Here is a 20,153-nt window from a genome sequence, read left to right as displayed (position 1 = left end):
ATACGCTAAGAAGGGCGATATATATATATATGTATAATATTTTGTACACTATTACTTCATACAGCTGCCCTTTTATAATTATTCTTATAATATAATTGTACAGGTCTGTAGATAAATGTCTTTTCGAATGTAATAAGAGTCTATATAATACGAGGGCCTACACCTTGGCCAATTATAAAGGGAACTGGACAATCATCTAAACGGTTATAATATGATCTGAACCGATCTACTATATCGGTCTTCTCTTGGGTTAACAACGTGGTATCAACCCGACCGGAAACGCGTTCCAGTTCCTGGAAAGACCAGAGACGATGTTGAAGATTGAATTCATTGTATTGGCATATATGGCCACGAGAATGAATTACCACTCAATAATATGTCTCGGATTAATGTTTCTATATGGGTTTTTCCAACCAGTCGGACAAAAAACAGTTGTTCTATAACATGTGAATTGATTGCTCGTAATGAAGGTAGTCGCAACAGCAGTTTACCAAATCGTGTAGGTTGATTGGGATATTGACTTCTAACATACTCTTCCAGAGCACATTGAGATCTCTCTTGTAAACTCTCTATTTGGTTAATATCAGATAAACTTCGAGAATCTGAAAGAATAAAAAATCATCAATTTAAGACTATGTCAGAAAAAATAAGACAAAGAAATATTTACAAAAAACAAAAATAGTTGCTATCTTCTATATGAAACGGATCATATAAGGAAAATGTTACAACACATACTTACTTTAGTTATCAAATAATACAGAAAAATCGCTGAAGTTATGTCATCATTATTTCTTTTTTGCACTATTATTATATTATATATTATCCCTTATATTCTAACAATGGGTATTCACAAGCAAATACTATCTTTAATTTTCATATCCTGTCTGGAGAGCTATCTTTAATATTTAAATTATCAACTACAATAAATAACAGAGATCTAGTGATATGACCCTGTTTCCATGTTTTGCATGAAGAGTTTTCAGTGGAATTATACCAAATAATTATTCAAATTATTTCCTATGTATCCTGTTCTAATTAACAATTTAATTGAAAACAATTTCATCCTACCCATATTAGCATACTATACAATTAAAATTGCAATAAAGGACTGAAACTCTACTCTTTTTCGAGCCATTGTCAACATTTTATCCCTGATATTATTTTACGGTTTATTAAATATTGTACGCCCAAATAATTTACTAATATCACTGCAGCTTTGATCGCGGTTTCAATGTATACACAATCGACCTTTGACTAAGATGTCTACAAAAGAAGGTATCTAAAACTCGTGCTCTTCAATGAGAAAGATCAGGGAAGGTCGAAAACCTATTGATTATCACTATGGTATGAAATTTGCCTTTATTTTGTGAAAATACGATCTGTTAGTTAGGACCAATTAGTTATGATATTGATGGCTAGATCAATCTCAACCTTATCTATTAATACCACCCTAAAAAAAACTGTATCAATACATTGTTCATCGTGTATGAAATTAACAATATATATTTTATCTTGTCACCATGGGTATCGTGGCCTCACGTAGTGCCTATCATTGAATGTAAAATCAGTTAATTTTATTACAGAACTTACATTTTTTATATACACGAATGGAAATGTTTAATCAAAGATATTTTGTCTATTTAAGATCAAGATAAATATTTTCTTTAATATAGTTGCTCTGTGGCAATAAGTCAAGTATAAATATTGTCTATATTGAATCTGTCAGAAATGCCGTGAAAAAAGTCAAATAAAAATATATCTATCAGTATTATACATTCTATTTATGATCATCTGTCTGAATAAAACTATAAGTATCAAACCCCGTTCACCAAATTACTAAACTAATGTCCGAATCAATTTAACCCTAGTAGTAATAAAGGTATCGGTCTGGCTGGACTAATAAAATCAAGACCAGAATGAGACATGAGCTAGTATATTATTACAATCACAGGTTCAGACTAATCACTATTCCTCTAGTCTTTATTCTCTACAAATATCAATTACTTTCTTCCACTTATTCATAAAACTCCATTTACTTAACAATAATTCATAATTCTTTAACAGATTTGTAGTTGTACTTGTGTATAAATTTAAGATATTTACAAATTCTTATAAAGTCTATATATTGAAGAAGGATTGCATCGTTGCTTGAACTTTATTTTTAGCTTTACGATGAAATTTGTAAACCACTCCTTAAATATGTTGTATAGCTATATTATTTCATGTATATAATGTATCTTTTATATATATAAAAAAAAAAAACTTATTGTGAAGATAACTTTTAAAGATAATAATTCTATAATAGTCAATAAATAAAAAAAACTTCAACCTCATTATTTAACTCTTTAATTGGTTATTAAATTTAATAATATAAACGTAGATATTGTTTTGAGCAAATATCACACATTTCCAAGCAGCGTCTCGGAATGTTTCACCCTATTAATGTAACCTTTAAAAATTTCTCATCTTTCTATTTTTGAAGTTAATGGTGGAGTCTTCCGCATAAAATAAACAGTGTATATGATTGTTTAGGTTGAGTCAAAAACAATAATTTGAAACATGGCGTTGAGTTGTAAACATAACTGTAATATTTATCTTGGTGGAAAGAAACATGTATAATATGTTCGCCAGTTATTTATAAATTGGCTTTTTGTAACAATCTGAAAATAATATACTGCCAAAAATGGACCATCACTTTTGCAAAATTTGTTGAAAATTATCATTTAAATCCCCTTGCCAAAGACCTAAATCCACATCTACAATAGTCAAATACGCATTCAAATTCATTTAAAGTGAAAAATGATAGGAAATATTTCATTGAATTAATTTCGATTCGCTGCCTCGGATGATTGACCGAACATCTACACAAAACACTTGTTTCCGACGATTTTCCGCGACTTTACGTGGAAACAATGTTAGTCAATAGATTTGATTGCGATTGATCGCGTAAAGTAAATAGAGATATCATTATTCTATTGTGGCTAATTATCGCTAAAGATGATCCTCTTCTACTATTGACACGTTAACTGCTCATCCACTTCGTTTCAACGATTTTAACAAAAACCACAACTACAAGAACTAGAGTATCAGCAAGTATCAATTCTATATGACAAGAAAAGTTAGCTGAGAAAATCAATATCCTGCCGTCATGAGAAATAATCTTCGGTGAAGCCAAAGCTTGGAGAAGAACTAAAAGAGAAGTGAAGTTGAATAACTAATCGTGAAAGATTATATTGTTTTAAATTATAACTGATCATCACAACTCATCACATGGGATTGTTTTATTTTAAATAATTCTATTGTCAATTTATCAACCAGATTTAGGTGACCTATTTTATGATCTCATTTCAAGTTTGATAGCCATATTTTCATATTTTAAGCTGCTTTTGGTTATTCCTGAGGGAAATACAGTTAAATACCGCTCTTTATATCCTGTAAAACGGTGACATGTCAATCGTACCATCTATATAATTTTTCTATCTTCAAAACTAAGAACTAACTATGTTTACACTACCCTATTTTTAGCAGATATCTTCATTTGTGATCTCGGTCAGTGCTTCACATAGGAGTTTTTATGAACTTCCTCACTTTTAATACTATATATTGACTGGTATAAATTATACATCATGATATAATATATAAATATGGTAAATGTGTATGTTATCAACATGGTGTATACATGATCATCTAAACTAAATACCGACGAGGTATAAACATATAAAAGAATGCGACCTATGATATTATCTACATGTCGAGGTCACGAATTTAACGCGGGATATTATTTACATAGTGCAGTCCTTCATATAACCTTCAATTATTATTATTAGAGACAAAATTCAATATTATTAGTTACTGTATGAAATATAGCAATCATTTTCTGTCAGTTTTTGATGGAATCTTCAACAGCCACTTTTCATACAATTCTTCTTAACTGTACATTGTCATCCATGAGATGCCTAAACATATTTTATATGTATCATATTTATTTGTCGTTACATATTGTATACGTTACAGTATCATACATTTGTCGTTACATATTTTATACGTTACAGTATCATAATATGTTGTCGTTACATATTTAATACGTTACAGTATCATACATGCTGTCGTTACATATTTTATACGTTACAGTTTAATACACGTTGTCATGTGGTGGAGATCCTGTTTGACCCAGTGGTAGAAATGAGTAAAAAATGCTACACGGATGTACTAAGTGTTGTACATTTTAAAATGAATATAGTTGTATGCACGTTGTCAAGTAATAGTTCGTTCCACAGATGATAGTGCCGGAGATCATACATGTTGTCATAAGCAAAATGCAATTGAAATTTTAAGGAAAATGCAATTGAAATTAAAAAACAGCACCAATTTCAAAAACGATGTAAAAATTGTGGTTAATAAAACTTAACAGATGTTTCAAATGGCATCAGTAGTCTATTTGTTCTAATTTACTTTTTTCATAGTTTATAGCTATCAATTTGAATACAAGTGTCAATTTCATATTCGTTTTGCAATATTCGCTAAAATTTCTCTTTAGAAAAAGTACTCGAAATATTTGCACTTAAAAATTTGCGAGATATTTTCAGTTTCAATACTTGCTAAATCCTCTTCTTTGATGCGAAACTTGTTTAATGTTCTCTTAATTTTTAAAACTAATTTTGCATAATATCATCCCCTGACATTATGTAGATTTCGATAAAGTGTATTCTTCATAATCACTGAAGCCTTACGTGAAATGGAGGGATCTTATGTCCTTAACATAATGCAATATGAAAACCTTTTTAAATGCACCACGTCCACGATGAATAGAAAAGCGATATGCCTCGACACGAAATGTCGCGTTTCTTGAATACATATGTTAAAAATGGGAGTAAGGATGTTATTTGTTATATGACCCGTCGTGGTGAATCTTTCCATCATACGTGTTTGATGATGACCTAATTCAGCCCCTCTTACGCCACATGTGAATAATAAGGTCGACCGAGGTCTAGCCCTCTTCACTTCAAATATTTCAATTATATAGACATGGTTACGCCACTATAATACATTTGTTGAAAATTTCTTGATAAAATACCTACTTGTATATTATCTATGTTGACAATGTGAGCTAGAATACAGATATTACTCGGTGCTTTTTTATATTTTTAGGTTAAGCTGACCTGATATTATTTAATCTCTAATCTTTCACCATGTTTGTCCCTATATCAACCTTATTTGCAAACATATCTCTATTCTCATTTCATATCAAAGAAGGTTTTCAAGTAATTCATAGAACGGTCTATATGTGTTTAAAATACAAACAAGAAACAATTACTGAGTTATATTTGCTAAATATGTGCAAATGCCCTTGAGCATCGAGTTTTATGATACATTTAGCTCCCAAATATTGGTACAAATGTCTGAGTAGGACCTTCTTTCAAAATCATTAGGGTACAATATAGGCCAAGTAATTCGTAAGATTAAAGTACAAACAATATAAAATTAAAAGTTATATTTGCTAAATATGTACAAATGCCCTCGTGCAAGAAACACTTCAATGATTCATTCAGGTCATAAATATTGTTAAAATTGTCTGAATGAGAAATTCTTTCAAAAAACATTAAGGTACAAGCAGACCAACAAAGTAGTATTATAAGTTGGTAAAAAATCGCGTGATAGTACACATTATGAAGTAACAGATATTACAGATATACTCGTGGTAAAGCTGAATGCGTTGAAGATATGGTAGATCTGATTTCATTACATTCTACACATGATAATCAGTATACTAATATTATGGACGGTTCAGATAAAATAATCTGAAGATTAATTGAATTATACCCAGCAAACACAATAAATATATTCACAGATTGTGATGGAAAAGGAAGATAGAGTAAGATTGGAAATGTCAGCTAGGTCGGTTCATCTCGCTGTATTATTATTATTCATTGCATGTAATGTAATATATCAAATATTTTTACATATAAATACGGTATGAACACATGTCACTTATTTATTTTATTAACGTAACCCTTATAAATTTTATAGGTTGCCTCGGGCCATAACATTGACATACTGTACATAAAGATCATCGATTAAAATTGCTCGGCTCATAAAAAAATTGTATAGAAACTGATGATTATAAAAATACAATGCTCTCTGAAAGTGATTGAATTTGACAAACTTTATCATTTGTTATGACATACAACCGAAACTGTATTAAGCTATGCAATTCGTTGTAGCAAAGATAAATGAATACCGAACAATGTCAAGATAAATAGATATTGCAACTATGTAAAATGAAGTGAAGAATAGGAAATGGCTACTGTAAGTATTGAGTGGATTGGTTTACAATATAGGGATATGAAAGTATTTATAAGGAAATATTTATTTGAAGATACATATCCGTTTTCAGTAGAAATTTTAATACAACAACACTACATATCCTAATTATATAGGAATTGTCTAATGAAATACAGGGTATATAGGATACAACATTGAAGTTCACTATAAACTGGTAAAAAGGATGTGAAATCTCAAATACCCATTTCTACCTATGCATATTAAGCAGAGTAACCACATCAGCACTGACTTGTAAACCAAACTTCCAAATGAGCTCTCATAACGCCCTGAACCGATACACTAAACATATTGACTACAAAATTACTGTACTGTTATTATGTCTATAGGGTCAAGGTGAGTATATTGACTACCTATTAATTATATAGCCATCACCTTACTGACCTACACAATTATAATGAGAACCACGTGTTGCTATAAATATACATGTACATCGTTTCGCTTCAACTGTCCAGTCCTGCGTAAATGGGCAACTTAACCTAGACGCTACTCGTACCATAATATAAATGTTAATAGAATAAATATGAAATATATTTTCCGCATGGATTACCGCCCAGTTGTGTCATTACCACGAACATTGGTCTAGGGTTTAGAATCATCATATTAATATTATAATATAATCTAGCATGGCCACCGTCACAACATCACGGGTTATATAACAGCTGTGGTGGTATCTATTAATATTCCAATAATTAACTCTTTAACGCCAATTATTCTGACATAGGGTACAATATTCAAATGACGTAACACGGCCCAACATGCTAAAATTCACCTAAGTTGAATGGAAAATAAGAAATGAGGGGATTGTTTCACATTTGTAAAAAAAATGAACATCTTACCACATGTCGAGAATTTTATTAACTGAATTTCGTTTTTTTCACTTCTAAGATAGGAAACGACATGTTGATACAGCTATTTTCTGTGATTGTGGGGTTTTACTGTTATAGGATAAAAACTGTCAATAACACAGAGAGAATGAGTCTGTGACCAACAAGTGGAAGTTTGGTTATTTACGACAATAAAAATGAACTGTTCACAACATAACAGATAAAACGAAAACATCAAGTTTGATAATTTTGTCAAACACCACCTTTAAATCCGGTTTTGCACGAAAATACATACTTTGCACAGGGGGCCACACATAAAGTTGACTAATGGTAAATGTCTCGGTGACATTCCTTGAATTAGAGCTTATCTCAAGCCATTAATCTCGGGTTACCCATTATCATACGAGTATTGTCTCTTGAATTAAATCATAATCACCTTAAATGTTTTAAAATTACGGTTATACATGACGGTTACATTATGAATAGACCCATCCTCAAATGGAAAAAAAATGTGAGGTGTTATTGCTCAATTTGTGCACTTTCTCGATTCGAAGAACATTGTGAGGCGTTATTGCTCTATTCATATTCGTTAATATTCGTTGTGACTTTATCTGCATGTCAAGTGCATTTCACACACACACACACATGACTGGGATAGTATATGTAATGTATACGCAAATGGCAGTAATAATGTCGATTCCTTACAAATCAAAACCATGACTGTCTAAATTTCAGTTCAACATAATTTACTCCCGATCTGATATTGTTCAACCGAATACTTAGTACAACTTCAGTATATACATATATTGAAGCAAAAAATAGTCAATTTTTTCGTTTGAAGTTTTTGAATCGAGAACATTATGTTAAATTATATATTATCTGTGTATCAAGTTTTTGATGATCACCAGTTTTTGATAAAAATCGTCTGAACTATCTCAACTTTAACCTGTAGTTTATGACTCTACTGATAAGATGTACAACGACTTGATATTATTCAAATCAATATTAAAAGGTCACCGATGTGCAGCTATTGAATATATTACATGCGTGACCTACATTATATTTATAACATGATGTAGTCTACCGATATGAAGCCAATAATTCAGTATTTGATATGTATAGAATAAATTAAGCGTTTAACCTGGAATAACTTTGAAATTAGTTTAATTGATTAAAATAGATACAAATTGAATTCATTACAGAATTGCGAGACATATTGAATTTACAAAGCTGCAATGTGAATTGTTATCAACTAATCATTTATTGAATTGGCTTACATAGGACAACAGTGCTTTCATACTTTGTATATTATTAGCTTAAATATTCAAAAATGTCCAAATCAGCATATAAACTGCTCTTCATATAGAATGATACAGAGAAAACCAGAGTAATTCCTTTTCCAACACTGTCATACTGCTTGTTCGATCCCTTTAATGTGCCAGGAGAGAAGTTACACGTGCATCATGAACATAGCAGAACAAAATACAGAGTTCAAAGAAAATCCTTTTCTTACACTGTCCTGTTTCTCGTTTGAGACCTTAAATTACACGTTCATCTTGAATATAGCAGAACAGAATACAGGGTTATATAATGCAATGAATATCTATCATTGACAGATTGAGGTAATAGATGCTGAAGTAGATAATGGTAAATGAGTTGATTAGTGTTAGAAGTATTTACATAACAAATCCAAACATACACTCTCTATAACCAACGCCAGAAATCTGATCCCCTTTTCTGAAACCTTCAAGACAAATGTGTTTCAGTTTTTTATAACGCTGTAACAGTATGAATTTTTGTCGAAAAAGAAATGTGGAAACCTTAACCTTTGTAATATTTTTACAAGATGCAAGAAAAAATACCAGTGGAAGCCGATAAAATTAAAATATCTTTTAAATGCATTTGTCCTCCGCGACTTTTACCGATGTATACGACCAAAAAATTACATCATTATACGTGTTATTCAGCAATGATGAACACAGCGATCTGATTAATTTCAACTTAGGTTAATATTTTTTCTTCTCTTTAAGCCGAGTAAATTACAAGTTAAAAATGTCTTGTGTGAAAGTAAAATATGTAACAGGCAACTGTGATGATAGACTTTCAACTAGCTCACATTAGATAAAATGTGGATTTCAAACGAGAATATGACAAGTGTTATGTAAAAAAAAAGTGAAAAGAATGAAACAATGATTGTGTTTAGTTGTTTTTTCGATTAGTTATTTCCTTCGTCAACTTTTGCTCAAAGCGTGACTTCTGTTTAACAAAAAGGTGTAAAACAACGAATGTCACGCTCCTCAAGACAATGCCGGTTGAATATCACAGATCAGATAAATACGAAATGCCCTGTATGTCAGCAGAATTGCGTCAAAGTCGCTTCCAGTTCGTAGCTTGACACGTTTAACTTGTCATCGTTTTGACAGAGTTTGAGCTAGGCAACTACTGGTGATCAGACCCGTGGCACAACTTGTTTATTCGTTTACTTGTAGATTTCTCTCACCTACATTGAAATGCATCAGTTTAACCAAGTCTAACATGACCAAGAAAATTTTGTTGGTTGAAGATTAACCTCGATAAGTTTTGTTGGTTAGGCTAGATAGAAAATCCCGTGAAATGCGTTTGGGGAGTTTAAAAAGGTCTTAAAATATGGTCTCTTCCAGACGACAAAATTGACAGACTAAATTTCAATTTCAATATAACACCTTCAGACGAATTTTGTTTACCATAGAATTTCGCACAAACACCAGATAAAAATTTCACCACGAATATTGTATTTAAAAATCAAATAAAGAGTTGAACTTGTGATCGTCGCATTCAAAGTTGGTAATAAAATGATAAAAAGAAGGCTATTGAATAGGGAGACATGTAAAATAAATGTATAAATCTATACACATGCCTTCAATGTCTACACTGACTCTATGGTACCTGGTATAACAAATAATGCATATCATAAAGGCTTGTAATATAATATAAAACACTATCCTATTCTTTAGGAAAATACTAAATAGAAAATTGAAATTTGAAGATCGTAACATTATTTGCCATGTATATAAAGATAATCTTGATTTAAGTGGTGGAATTCTCTACTGCATAACATTATCCTAGATTTAGAGTAAAAGAAAATGTTATTTTTATCGAAAAGTAATTGGTATTAGTAATATTTTCTATTTCCACTGTCTAGACTCCAGATCATCATATTATTCTCAAATATAGATTTTTCTTCAACAATAATAAATGATATCTTATATTGTCTTATCTTCTATAACAAGAAGAAAACCAAGACTCGAGACAAAATCGGTAAATCGACGGTCCTTATTTTTTTACCACTAATAATAAAAATAAACTGAATTTCAATATCAAAATACGGACCCTTCAGACGTGAAGTATTCGAAATGATTTTTCAAGTTTGTAATGGTTTTAATTCCTTCTTCAAACTGAATTTAGGTTTATTATTTTCAGAAGGTTGCATTTTACTCTGTATATAAATTTATCAATCATCACAAAATTACAATTGAAGGCTTATTTGCTATAATGACAAATTCAACAACCGACTGTTTGCTATAATACAAGCATGAAATGAGAATGTAAGGAGTTTTATGGTTTTGCCTCTTGTAGAAAGATGTGATCGATAATACTGTAATTGGTGTTTAGACTAATCGTGTTTTAACACCAACTCTATTCAACAGAAGTGTTTAATCAAACGTCTGCAGCTAACTCTTGTTTCATGTTCCACTCAAGCATTAGAAACCAATAGCATAACATATAATCAGGGAAACTTGTAATCAGCTCAACATGGTAGTCATTAGTTTAAATGCACATGAATTGAACAGTCAAAGCATTAACATAGATTTAAACATCGCCAGCAGTCCATTTCAAAGATCTCAACCGTCTAATTGCACAGTACCAGAGTTACACAAATAATTCAAACTTAGTTGCTTTATGATTAAAACACGATTTTTCTTGCAAATGAGTGATCATACGAAACTAATTTATTCATTCTGAATTATTAAAAATAGAATAAAAACTGAATAAAATTGAACAAAATAATAATAAATCATACATTTATGAAATGAAATTACCGTATGCCACAACTGCATCATATTTTATTCAATAAATTGAATCATAATCTTTATATACTAAATATTCATTTATTGATCTATTTAGATTCAAGCGTTTGCATTACATTCTACGATTTATAGTAAAAAATAGTACAGGTGTTTCCAAAATGTTAAACAGGTATGTTTCTTAAATGTCCAAAACAATTATTACAATACAGATTCACCAAAAAAATTTTTTAAGTTATAAATATTCCAGAAAGGCTTGCTATTTAGCATTATCAACTGTAAAGCTTACTACATTTTTTGAAAATTACGGAAACAACTTGGAAATTATACGAGAAGGCAACGAATACTAAGGTTATTTTGAGATTTGGCGACAGTCTTGCAGTTAAGTTACATAAATAATTGACAGTAAAAATCAAAGGTCATACCTACTATTGTTTGTTGTGTGACCTTTTTAGTTTACAGGTTGTAATTAGCCCGACACACGTGGCTATGACTAAACAAACAGTTCTACGTTTCTGAATTTTGTCAGTTCTTCAAGAGCGATAATTTAAAATATTTGAATCAATCGATTGGTTATTTATTGTGAAGAGTTGGGACATCTAGAAGATAGTAACTATTTTTACGAATTAGAGATTTGTCATTAACATAACTAATTATACTTTATAATGATAAAGAACAATAATTTATTTAAGGGAGCTCTGAGTTATTGATAAAGAATCAGTATATTATAATTTATCAATTATTTTGAAACATAATTAAAATTATAACATACCTGAACTAAATAGTGCGATGGCCTTTAAACAACTGTATTCAGCTGTGTCGATATGAAGGTTTTTCAATTTCTCCACATGGTCTTGAAAGGTTCGGATATTCTCCATGAAGGCTACTACATGATCTGCAGGCATTGGTGAAGCATGGAGTCCAGCCGCGGCTAAAAGTGGTGACAGATGACAAGGCATTGAACTCTGGGCAGCATTTAAAACAAAAAGTTCGCTCCAACTGATTCGGAGTAATTCAACTTGATCGTTTACGTGTAATTCCGGAAAGAAGTGAACATTTCTTGCCCATTCGACAGCGCTAAATAATAATCTGGCGGCCAATTCGCAGATACTGTCAATTCCGACGATATTATTCTGCATGCATTGTCCATATCTTGATGTAGGGTATGGTTCTGCCCTCAATAACATTGTAATAAAGCTGGAAAAATAACCGTGTCCGCCCAGAGGATCACCGTTAGGGAAGCCCATCTGTCCGGCAAATGGATGCTGGCTTGGTGGGATTCGACCTCTTTGAACAGCTGAAAGAGAAGAAAAATGCGTATCGTGAGGAAATCATTAAATTGTGACACTTCTATATGATTTATTGTCAGTATTGGAGATAGGATAATAAGATTACATGAAAATTTAACAAGAATTTATAGATCGTTCTGCTTCACTATTTCATTTCGATGTAAAAAAAATGCTCTATTTAATGATACAACAGTAGAATTCTATTATACGCATTCTTTAATAATTTCTATTGTTAGAATTATTTCTATCAGATTTCAATTTGTTACATTATCAATTCATATAAAATAGATATAAATAAACGCATAATTGCTCCAGTTGCTAAACAGATAATATTTATAGAGGTTCATCTGATATCTCAATATTACTCATAAGCACAAATTTTTTCAAATATAGTGTCTTAACTTGTGTGTCAAGGATTTATAATTAACAAAATCAATTTTTTAAGATCCTTTTTTTCATTATTGGCCATCTTAAACATGTTGCAACACTAGCTAGGACATTGCGGACTACGAGTCAATGAGTTATCATTATTAATACTGAAACAGTTGTTTTAATTAAATTTCATACTGAATATGAACGGCACATATGATACGTATATATATGTCAATATTATTGAATTTTGTGATCTACTATCAAATGATTTAGAAAAAGCTGTTACTTGAATTGGCTGATAACCATGTATGAATTACATGAATAAAATTTCTTGTCTGGGTTCATCAATCGTTCAGGTTAAGCGATATGTTTTTTTCTAAACCCTCTGTGATGTAGTGTCGTATCGTAAAACTCAACTTATATCAAATATATATTCTTGGTAACAGCAATTTGTTTAAAATTCTCAAAATTCATTTGAACAAAAAGGGCCTTGCAAGGAAAGTTTTGGATGAGTGGTTAGTGACAGAACACGATTTAGGCTTTAATACACTACGAAAACGAAAATTGGGTTTAAATTATCAAAATTAATTTCTTTTTAAATTATCAAGACTTAGATTTCAGAAAGAACCTTAACTGATTTTTAAAAGTATAAATTGATGTCGCAGAGAGGCTGCTGATAAAAAAAAAGCGTCCTCAATTCATAACATAATGTTAAAAAATATTTCAGCGGATACACCATCCTAGAGAGCCAATGCCTTAAGAACCAAAATAAATTTCGCCGAAAATCATAAATCATAGAAAAGAAAAATCACAATTTCTTCAATTTGTGTTAATGCGAAGGAGTAAAATGATAAATGTTCTCTACACCTTCTAATTATTCCCATTAACATTTCTAACACATAATAAGACCTTCTCCAAGATTTACCAGACAAAAATTTTTCTTTAAAAACGGTAATTTACGAAATGTATATCATATGACAAGAGGACTGGGCTAGACATTTTAAAATATGCGCTATTTTTGAGCGTTTTCAAAAAATAGTCTGTCTGCTTCAATCAAAATGTATAGACGTAAAATGTGCAAATTCATACGTATAAAAATTAATTTTTTCTTAAATTTTTTGTAAAAGAAATTATTGGCGAGACATTAATAACAAATATTAAACTGCACTTCTATTTTTTTTTCTACAGCAGAATCAAGATTGTAACATCAATCATTAACATTATTTTTGTCGGGTGAGGGTAGAGAATGGGCCCTATCACCCACCTTCCACTGACCTGTGTCCCACCTACCTTCCCGTCTCATCCCTGCCTTCAAACATTTTCTCAGACGACAATACTGGCACTGATTTCTGTGATGTTGATCTATGGGACAGTTCTTGTTTCCACGACATGTGTAATTCAAATTCCTTCGCACAGATCTTTTAAAGAAACTTTTACACCCTTCACACGTATATTGTCCGTAATGTTTTCCAGAACTTTTATCACCACATACGACACATTCTATATGTTGTTTGTTATTGTTATTTGTTTCCGAGTTGGGTGAACCACCATTCTGCTGTGGGGTCGGTGTGGTAGCTGTTGGAATCTGTGTCTGTGTTGGTGTGACAGTGGGATTGGGTGGGGGTAACGGTGGAGGAACCACTGTTGGTGTCGTACCCACTAAATCGTCAGTATGATCTCTCCAAGACGTAACGGTGGGCTGTGTAGGAGTCATAGCCATAGCTGTGTGAATACACTACAAGGCAAGGTGAACACTGATAGTAACAGTTTCTTCAACTCACACGAAAGTCATTTGGCCCGTTAAGAAAGTTCAAATTATGAAGTAACACTTTGTCCTAAGCTTATCATCCGGTCTTCTATAATCCCTGTGACTGATCTTCGACTGTCATTCACCCTGTGTCCTTAATGTCGTACTTTTCACACTGTATCTCAACCGTACCAAACGGTGTTGTTCGCGTAGGAATCGGCACAAACTGTTTTGGAGCGTGTTTTACCGTCTGACAGTACTAAAGGCTCACTGAACTCTGACTTCTCCCTTCAAACTGCTAAGTTTCTATGGTTACACCTCCTTATATGGCGCTGGGAGTCACTAAGGTTGAAGAAGTGTAGCGGTGAGTGACAACTGCTGTCGTCTGGTCAAAGCCCCTCGCCACGCGGGGCATAACCGCTAACAGTTACGACTGTTCTGATTGGCCCTCCACGTCATTCATTACAACCGACATGACTGTCAGGCGAAAAGCTCATATCACTCCGCTCTTGTTGTATCGTCTGCTCTTGTAGGTCGCGCGCGTCAGTGAACCAATCGCCTTGCTTGGCTTGCAATAGAGGAAGGGCAAACGTGAATATTTTTACGAAGTAAGAAGTGGGAGGTGAAATGTGTATGCTCATCAAAATAATTACAGATTCATACGATTTGGCGCGATATGCTCTTAGACCCGAAAGTTCGTCTGCTACAGAGTGAGCTTTATGAAGCATAACGTTAATGCTCTGGGGTTAAATACTCAAGATCGCAAAAGTCGAGTATTCAGTCAAGTAAGATCTTCAAATGTTGCAATATTTACGCTAGTATAGAGTGACAGATCTCACATAATAATTTACGGTTTTCGGTATCGAAATCCTCGAAGAAGACACAAATGTTCACTTATATTAGCTATTATGATAAACTTTACTATTATATTGAATTATACAATTAATTACAAATGACATAGATTCGTAGCCACACAGAACAAATTACTGTTTTCGGTGACCTGACTTAAAGGTCATATTTTAAAGCAAAGATATGTAACGAAATGAACTGTAATCTTATGTAATCTGTAGATGGTATAGAAGTTGACCTTTTACATTCACTAGATGTGCCGGGTTACGAATCTCGTTGCGCAAGTGGTACAGCAGGTTATGTGTTAGGGGTGATCATATAACACAGCTAATAATCTCAAGTCTCTTATGTATATCTCGTATCTAGTTAAATGAGGACACAACTTTCTTCCCGCCATAGATTATGTCATAAACAATTAAATAACGGTTAATATAAATGTCGCCCGCCTAGTCGAGTAAATACAAGCATGTCTACTTTTTCTTGCCCAGTATTCTTCAGACAGCTCTATAAAAGACTTTTCAAGTTTTGTGACCTTTTCTTTGTAGAAAAGGTCATTGATAAGTTTTTTGTTAGTCAAGTTTTTGACCCAGATAGTGCTCTTTAAGACCATCTGTTTGTGAATGTCGCGCCCTTTATAACGCATAGGTTAGCATATATAATAGACTCAGTGTATATATTGTATAAGATATGCAGTATATCTATATCTACATTCATAGTCTATTCATAATCAAATATAATGAACATTTATTCAAAACTAGACACTGCTCAAAGCTGTGTTCTTTACTAAGATGGAGTTGCATCGGTGCAATGACAAACATTATGATGTATGGAAAAGTGAGTATGAATTGAAGCGACTGTTCTGTTGCCCTATATCTCGGTAAAAACAGGTAGTTAGTTCTAAGAAACCTGATAACTGTTTGTAGCTCTAGTGTAGCCGACTGCAATTTCTTCATGTGACCCCCTCTCCTTTTTAAAACCTATTTAACATTCTGCATACTTCACGATATATAAACCCTAAACTCAAATGTTTACATATCCTTATCTATTCATTTTGCAATAATATACAAATAAAAATGTCAGAGAGCTTTAGACTTTTTGCTTGAGATAACTATCAAGATTACATTGAAAGGCTGCCTTTCTGTGCGTTTTGGTCACAGACAATATTGTTTTCAAGCAGCTAATATTCGCAATATAAAGCAGGTTTTTATCATAGAATCTAACCTATATCAACTATGGCGTAACATAAATATTAACACTAGGGCCTCAGTATGTTTTATCAATGCCATCGACGCAACACTTTTCTTTTGGATATTTCATACATTAGTTAACTCATGCCTTTTATTCTGTATTCAATTACAATGCTGATGGCTTCAGATCTAAGACTGGGGTAGAAATTCTCCTACAATGCTTCTATTCCAAATCATTAATTATTCTCACTGCCGTTTATTAAGCCTAGCATTAAGTGGGCTGGCAGTGGAAATAAGACAACATGTGGTCAATGTAAAAAGTGTCGATATAAAAATTAAAAAACTAGGATCATATGGCCACAGGACATCACGAAGTGTTTATTTGATATGCTTAGAAGGGTAATTCTGATTAACCTATATCCCTTTAAACTAATAGATTCTAGTCTGCATTGATCTCTCAGCTTACAATTTACACAAAGACCCAACGTTAAAAAATGACTAAAATCTTAGCATGTTGGTCAGGTTCACGAACTGGACAACTTTGGCCACTCTGGAGGGAATAATAATATAATTAGTAAAAAGAGTATTAAACATAATACATTCGCCTGCGTCGTGTTTCCCACCTTGCTTCAAGAACTCGTCAGAATAGATTCCTTCTCAGCCATCTGTGTTAACACCAATGGTGTTAAACTACACGCAATTTTCATCAACTTAGCTTTTTGTAGACGCGAAATTTGTGCAAGAATCTGTAATTTGACGATGGGAACTGTGGAAAGTGATTGTAATGGCGTGAGATTTGCATGGACTTGTTTTCTCACGTTGCTTAAAATTTTTGAAATGATTATTAACATTGAAAGGTGAAATTTACATATCGAAATCATGTTTATAGTAGTGCTGTCTGAAAGGTGATTTTAACCCTTATGACCATCTCATTTGGCCTACCTTACATTGAAAGATCAGAAGTTTAATATGTGCCAGAAAGTTGGGAACCTAGACATAGAAATTTACCGTTAGATGACAATTTAATTCCTAATTAACACTGATCATCAAAGTCCAAGTATAATTGACTCAAACGATGGAAAATAAATTATGTAGTTCATTAAACAGGAAATTTAAAACTACAAGTATATTAAAGACATCAAACGGCGGGTTAAGCTGACAAAATCAGCTTACTACTCGATACAAGTCCCTTAAATACGAAATCTGAAACTGACCAAAGCGACGGGAGTAAAGAACAACACGCCCTGCAGGTTTAACAGTTTCTTGACGAAATCCGCAAATCCTCGAGTGGCTTTTTCTTGACCCCAGGTCATCGTAAACAGATTTCTCAATTTTCAAAGGTTCTACAATAGGTAAAAGAAATCGGTATGTACACATGAATCAATCAAGTGGTGCCGCAAGATTCGCCTTTTAAACAACGTAAAGCACCATTCAAAGCGCTTAACTAGACTTAGAGAGTTCAAAGTAATTGAAGGAATTTCAAAGACATAAATCTTGAGATCTAGTTGTATATTTTAACACTTTAGCAACCACTACATATTGAGTTTACATGGCGCTTAAACCATTACCAACCTAGGCTATTTACAAACAGAACACCAACATAAAAAAAATCAGCACAGAGAATGAGTTTTAGACGCTCTTGCCAATGTAGAACAAAGCAAACAATATTTTAATAAGTTTAATTTCTTTTCAGAATTTCAAAACAAAATAAATTGTTAGTAAAAGTGGTCATTAATAAAATAACTGCAAGCAAACCTATTCTTAACCAATATATGAATCATTTATTAATTCATTATTTGGTACAAGTTATTGACATCAAAGTGTAGTTGTCTATTTATTAAAGTCACTGTCACAAAATGAAAGAATGAGTTAGGTGAGACAACGAACCCAAAACGTTAACAGCACATTTTAAATCGGTAGAGAAAATAATGATTCCAAGCGTTTATATAATCTGGTAAACCACAACAACGGATCTAAACAGCAAGACATTCGATAAATACCGGATGTTTGGAAAGTATCTAACTCAGGAAAACACCGGAAGTGGGGAATAATCATCGTAATCATCATCTTATATGCTGTCATGTTCGTTTAAATCTTTGGCACAAGACTGAATATAACTTTACTTCTGTATTTTTGATTTCAAAACAATGTTCCAGAGAAATTAATTGTCAATACAGATCGGATAATATAGCACAGGAAGCGTGATATTGGGTGTATAATGACGTAATAATTATGAAATATTCCACAAATTGATATTGAAAATCATAATTATAATTAATATTCATTGCGAACTATCGACTCAGCTACACAAATATATGAATATCATGTTGGTATACACAATTTGAATATTACTGCAGCACATGGTTCAGAAAAGTAGGACGTAAAACTCCATTCATTTAAATTGAAATCTCCGAACGATATACTATGACACTACAGCTAAAAAATGAGTGTATATATATCACTAACATATAAAATGAATATTTACAAAACATTTAAGGCCTACAATATCAATATTTCTTTGGATTCAAACAGAAAACTGGCATATAGACAATGTATCTCTTCTAATCAGGGGCACAGACAGCAAATAACCGCGACAGGTCACCAGGAATGCGAAGGGAATAATCATTTAATGTAGTTTGTCGTTTTAATATCAACTGATGTTTGTAACAGGTGAAGTATACTCACTAACTTAAATATATGGTTCTGAGATTTTTCTACTATATACCTTAAGAAGTGCAGTATTGTGAAGAATTGACTTGAGTCGTAATAAACTATTGAGGTTACAGAATTTCTCTGAAACGTTTTCAATGGATTTTTCCATACATATTTAAGTTGAAAATTAAGTAAATTACATTAGATCATCTCAAGAGATATTTGAAATTAGATGTAAGGCTGCAGTTTGAAATAAACTAATGATTGGGACGTGATTATCTAGAGAGATATTTAGTACTACTTCAACCCAATCACATCGAATCTTACAATCATAGAATACATATTGACGAGTTGAAATTTCTCCCTAAAGGCACCAGGGAGAAGCTAGTGACCCACGTAATAAGCAAGAATTTCATTTTCTCCTATCACCTCTAACCTCTCTTATCGTGAATCAGTTCTAATTCCCTCCTTTACTTTGTCTAGCTCAAGGCTAATCAGTAGTCGTTCTTTCTGCTCTGATTTAAAGCTAAAAAGCCTCAAGCAATCGTTGGAATCGTTTTGATTATGAGCAAGACTGTCGCGTGGGGGCGCGATCCGGCGTGTTTACTTCTTTGATTGGATGACGAAAGATTACTTGGTCTTGATTAGATACCGACATCTCGTGCAAGCATATTAAACGCGCGTCAAAGGCGGTTTGTGGTTTCTGCGATACATTTCACTGTCTTGAAGACAAAATGATTGTTGAACACGCAATTCTAATATTGTCAGCCTCTTAGGAACAAGAAATCAATAGCCGCAAAAAGTAGCATAGATAACGTCTCCAAGGG

At 32.5% G+C, this 20,153-nt stretch overlaps 1 protein-coding gene across 1 annotated transcript; it reads right to left on the bottom strand.

Annotated features, from left to right (window-relative positions):
- Window positions 1-327: 327 nt before the first annotated feature.
- LOTGIDRAFT_126514 (hypothetical protein) lies at window positions 328-14,605 on the bottom strand (the record flags this gene model as incomplete). Its single annotated transcript, XM_009062891.1, has 3 exons — window positions 328-602; window positions 12,003-12,527; window positions 14,182-14,605. The coding sequence occupies 3 exons, from the start codon at window positions 14,603-14,605 to the stop codon at window positions 328-330; spliced, it is 1,224 nt and encodes a 407-aa protein (XP_009061139.1).
- Between the last annotated feature and the right edge of the window lie 5,548 nt (window positions 14,606-20,153).

The sequence above is a fragment of the Lottia gigantea genome (genome assembly GCF_000327385.1).
Source record: "Lottia gigantea unplaced genomic scaffold LOTGIsca_54, whole genome shotgun sequence".
NCBI lineage: Eukaryota > Metazoa > Mollusca > Gastropoda > Lottiidae > Lottia > Lottia gigantea.
The sequence above is the reverse complement of the archived record's forward strand: the minus strand, read 5'-3'. Positions and strand labels throughout refer to the sequence as shown.